Source organism: Penaeus vannamei, chromosome 22, assembly GCF_042767895.1.
Source record: "Penaeus vannamei isolate JL-2024 chromosome 22, ASM4276789v1, whole genome shotgun sequence".
Taxonomy (NCBI): Eukaryota; Metazoa; Arthropoda; class Malacostraca; order Decapoda; family Penaeidae; genus Penaeus; species Penaeus vannamei.
This window is the reverse complement of record NC_091570.1, coordinates 10409665-10414664: the sequence shown is the minus strand read 5'-3', so window position 1 is coordinate 10414664 and position 5000 is coordinate 10409665. Positions and strand designations below refer to the sequence as shown.

At 34.9% G+C, this 5000-nt stretch overlaps 1 protein-coding gene across 8 annotated transcripts in view; it reads left to right on the top strand.

The window, feature by feature from the left end:
* Positions 1-5000, top strand: part of LOC113808196 (dedicator of cytokinesis protein 3) — a 49268-nt gene that overhangs the window by 6694 nt on the left and 37574 nt on the right. For 7 of the 8 annotated variants that reach the window (XM_070136519.1, XM_070136517.1, XM_027359533.2 and 4 more), the window contains exons 3-12: positions 288-384; positions 503-599; positions 1018-1181; positions 1516-1600; positions 2022-2060; positions 3004-3152; positions 3300-3381; positions 3637-3813; positions 3921-4038; positions 4770-4902. In XM_070136519.1, coding sequence (XP_069992620.1) covers positions 288-384; positions 503-599; positions 1018-1181; positions 1516-1600; positions 2022-2060; positions 3004-3152; positions 3300-3381; positions 3637-3813; positions 3921-4038; positions 4770-4902 — 1141 coding nt within the window. The remainder of the gene's footprint in view (positions 1-287; positions 385-502; positions 600-1017; positions 1182-1515; positions 1601-2021; positions 2061-3003; positions 3153-3299; positions 3382-3636; positions 3814-3920; positions 4039-4769; positions 4903-5000) is intronic. The other variant, XM_070136518.1, reaches the window with a different exon arrangement.

The following is a 5000-nucleotide window of genomic DNA, read 5'->3' as shown; positions in this document are numbered from 1 at the left end:
AAATTAGATAGATTTGTATTGGGAGAAACTCGGAAAACATGAAGATATTGTATCCATTCATTAATTTCAAAGGAAAACTTTTGATGCTGGTAACTTATCTGCTCAGTGTAAATTGAACAGTCTCGTTTCATTACATCATAGTTGCCTTGTCTTTCCAGTTTAATATTAAGTTTCTATTTGAACTTAGGACTTATTTGTTTTCTTTTTAAGTCCTAGTATATAGATTCTTTCTCTAGAATATAAGTCTTTTGTGAATTAATCATTGTAAGGGACTGTTGATGTTGCAGGCTGGTACAGAGGCTTCAACTCAAGAAACAGAAATGTCAAAGGCATATTTCCTGCGCAGTTTATCCATCTCAAGCCATTCAAGATTGATAATGAAGGGTTTGTGGGGTTTATATGTCTTTCTTATCCAATAATTAAAACAAGATTTTGTATTATCTTAAATATTTTAAAGACTTTTCTGTTTACCTTTCTTAATTTTCAACGTTTTCTTTTTTAGTGTCTATGAAACGGTAACACCTGTGGAAGATCCTGTTGTGCAGGAGGCGGCATCCGTGCTGAGAGAATGGGGGCAAATATGGAAGAAACTTTATGTGGTAAATAATCAAAATTGAGTTTATTATCTGAATGCAGTGGTTCCTAAACTTTTTCAGTATTGGTACCCCAACTCCTGTAGTCCTTTTATGGTACCTCTTTCTTGATTCCTTACCCCATCCCACATGAATTTATCTGTACATCAGAGTGCATCTTCACTTGTTTCATGAATAAAAGCTGTATGAAGCAAAGTAAACATATGTTGTATTCCTATATGACAAACATAAAGCTTCCATAAAAAATAAGAAAATCTTATTGCATCATTTGTTTTATTTCTTGGTACTCCTTGATAAAAGTCTTAACTCTTCTTGGTGCTACAGTACCTAATTTTTCTCATTTCCCTTTAATCAGCAGATGTTACCAAAACTGGATGTGGAAGGGAGCAAACATCATGGATATATTTTTGTTTTTGTATTCCAGGAGCTTGGGACACCAAATGGAGACCAAGAGCTCTGGGATGCTGTCCGGAAAGCCATGATGGATGTGGCTGACTGGAGGAAACAGCTCATCACGGGAACGCTTACCTCAGACCAGATAGCACAACTCAAATTAAAAATAACGCGGAAAATAGACTGGGGGAACAGGTAAGAAACTTCACTTATGATTTAGTGTTGAAGTTAACTCCTTGGAAAAATAAGAGGGATAATTTATTACTTGCATGATATCCCATCATATCTGTATTTGCATTTTCTTGTATTTTGATGATATCCTTGCTAAGTACAGTATGGTAGATTTTCTTTTATTAATATGAAAGTGATTCACTTGTCTCAAATTACTATCAAAATAAAAAGAAACCAAAGAAACCCTACACCATGAAACATCATGGTGTAGGGATTGCATATTCTAGATTGAATGAAAATGTATTTCACCAAGTTATAATATTATGATTATTGATAATTTAATTATTATGACCTACAGGAAGCTGGGACTTGACCTTGTGCCCCGAGTCGATGGGGAAATGGTGGATCCCGATTGTGTTAGTGTGGTAGAGCTTCATCAGGTGGTAAGTAAAGGCTTCTCAAAATCAGCACTTGGATTGGATTCATTACGTACCTCTTGAAATGCTCCTATGTTATGCATACATTTTGAACCAGTGTAAGATAGTTTAAGAAGAAATGAACTTATCATTTTTGTTTTTTTCTCTCTTTAAATGCATGATAAATATTAAGATCATGTGGGCCTTGTATTATTAAATTTCTGATGAGATGCAGTTTGCAATCATAATTGTTTATTTTGCATTAGCAAGGCCATTTTATAGATCTGGTTGAATAGCTAAAATTTATAAATTTGGTATGTGATTTAATACAAAACCATGTTATGCTAAAATTATTATAAAAGAAGTATGCCCTTGAAATATGTAGTTTGATTTATATAAAAGTATCCAGTATTCACTAGTCTTCATCATTTTCTCTCCTCCTGAACAGCATGTACAAAGTGCTGAAGCTTCACAAACTCACACTCAGGTAAGCCACAGAAATACAGAAATGTAGAAAAGAAAGTCTTTTTGATATTTTCTATTTGACTATCCTTTTGTGACTAAAATCATTCTCTCTCTGATCAATATTCAATTCTGAATTGTTTCATCTTAACACAAGTATAGGTACAGTTTACGTATGTGAATATGCTTATTGCAGTATGCTATTGTGAAGTTGCTTCTATCATGAATTTGCAAGAGGACCTTTAAAAGATTATGATAAGAAATAGAATACATAGAGGACTTACATATATGGGAGTTAGACATCCTCTACAAGCAGTCTTGATCGCAATTCATAATGCCAATTCTGTTTCCTCTCTGTGCTGCTTAATTTGTTAATAAGCTAAATCTTAGCTCATTGCCACTGCCTGTAGTATTGTATTACAGATTATGTTAACTCACTGACACTGGGGTGGCATGACACATGCCATGGCCACTCTTATTTTGATGTATTGATTATGTTTACATATAGATGACTTTATAAGTGTTTTGTTGTCAAGGAGTCACTTACTAGTCCTACCTATTGCATCTATTTAATTTATCCTTGATTTTGTAAAGATTTTTTTTATTGTTTATTGTCGATAGTACTGTTAATAACAGTATGAGTATTAATAAGATCAGAAGATAAAAAAATCCCTAAAATTCAAGGAATAGAAAGATCAGGTGAGGTCACATATGGCCTACTAATGGAATCTAAGGTGACTAAGTAATTGTGGAGCCATCTATGTGTAAACGAACTGGTCCCCCCCCCCCAAAAAAAAAAAAAAATTATATTTTTAAAATTTGCATAGCAGTTTCATAAGAAATGTGGTTTAGAATATGGTATTAGCAAAGTGCTATTTTTAAAATGTGCAAAGAAAAATGCATCCCAACGCAGATTCAGACGACAGAAGTATATTATATTTTCTGAATGACTTGATGCTTTTATCCAGGGCCTTGGAACACTTGGAAAGAGGAAGGAGAGGAGGAAAATCTTGAGTCATCACTTGTTTTTCTGTATGAGAGATTTCTCATACTACTTAGGAGAAGATGCTGAGGTTTTCTTCTCCTTGTATGATGCACAGAGAGGAAAGATTATAAGGTGAGGCCATAACTTAATTATTATACTAATTTGTATTCTTATTGACTTAAATCATGCTTATCTTGTATGCCACTAAATATCTAAAATGTTTAATAATGTTTATGGAAATTATATGCTAATGCAGTGTATTTCTTCCTTACTTTCCAGTGAAAGATTTCTAGTCAAATTATCAAAAGAAGGATTTTCAAATTATATTGAAAAAATCCATAGTAACTGCACAATATTTACAGTAAGTATGAATCCGTCATAATTGTATTGAACTTGTTCTGATTTTTCCAAATAATTTTGATAGGTATTTGATGTTGCTAAGAAAAAAAAAAAAAAATTGCAGACCTAATGAATTTGAACATAATACTTTTAGTTTAAGGAATATATTCAGGAAAGTCTTCAAATACTCTAAGAAATAGTTATCTTGAATGGTAATAAGTTCAATTAATGCAAGAGCTACAGTCCCTCAGTCACTCATATCAGTGCCCTTCCCCAGGACCTTGGTAGTGGAGACCTAGCATCAGACTTGTATATTGTTGCACATGTTGTTAGAGTTGGAAGGATGCTGTTCTCAGAGTCAGTGAAGAAGACCTCATCCCACTGTTATCGCAGACCTCATGGTGTTGCTCTGTTCAGATTATCACAGTCTGTTCTCCAAGGCAGTGAGGGAGAGGTGAGTTAGTGGACACAACATCTGTTGATGATATGATTTTTCTTACATGCCTATTTACAAATGTTTTATTTGAAATATTTGCTGTTCATTAGGTAATTATTTTACAGGTTGAGCTAACAGGAAAACTGTTTACTTCTGATGAGAAGGACTTTTGGCAGCTTCACGAACTGGTTCTTAAGAAGCAGTCAAACAAATATTCTATCCTGTCTAACAATGCCAGTTATGGTCTGTATATCATATTATTATTTGTATTTTATTTGTTAATTGATTATACTAAAACTTTCGACATTTGCATAATTAGAATTGCGTTGTTTAGTGTTGAAGCCCCTCCCAATTCCTTGCTTGTTGTACTGTGGGGGCTTTGGAGATGGAGACTGAGGCACAATGTAGGGAATCACCCTTACCTTGGACTTCAGCCCTCACCTCAACAAATTTAGTTTGGTCTTTTCTTCTCTCCCTTCCCTCTTCTGTATCTTCTTCATCCCCTTCTGTACCATTCCTAAGATGTGAGAGCCATGCTGAAATGATGAAAAGCTGGCTTTGTGTTAGTCATGAACAGCTTCTTGGAGGTATGGGCACGGTATTCCCTTGGTTAATTGCCTATCCCTTATCCTTTACGGGGACCCTGAGGGATAGACTGTTTCTTTTCCCTGTATTATTCAGGCTCACCATGGCCAAAAATGAAGATTCTTTACTCATAATAGAGGCACTAAGGCTTACCCCTTCATCAACTAGCTTATCTAAATTTGATTTTGATGGTTTTCTGACTCCTACCCATGTCATTACTCATCCTTCAGAAAGCACATCTTCTTCTCTCCCAACATTCTCCTCTCCATCTCCTACTGCACAGTCTTCTTCAATGTCTACCCTCTCTGCCCTAATAACTACTTTTCATCCATATTGTCCTCCCCCCCCCCACCTGAATATAAAATAACTCCATAGGTGTTTCTTTGCAGGTTTGGTTGTGAGTGTGAAGGTGGTGCATGGTGAGTTAGAACAAGCCACCAAGGAAAATCCCCTGCTGCTCAAGAATGTGTGTGTTACTAAGAAACTTGGCTTCTCAGATGTCATTATGCCTGGAGATGTAAGGTAAATAACAATGGATTTTTATGTGATTTCGTTATTTTCTTTCATGGTGATAGAAATTAAAGTAATGCTTGTATCTATATTGTTGTGAATTGATGAAA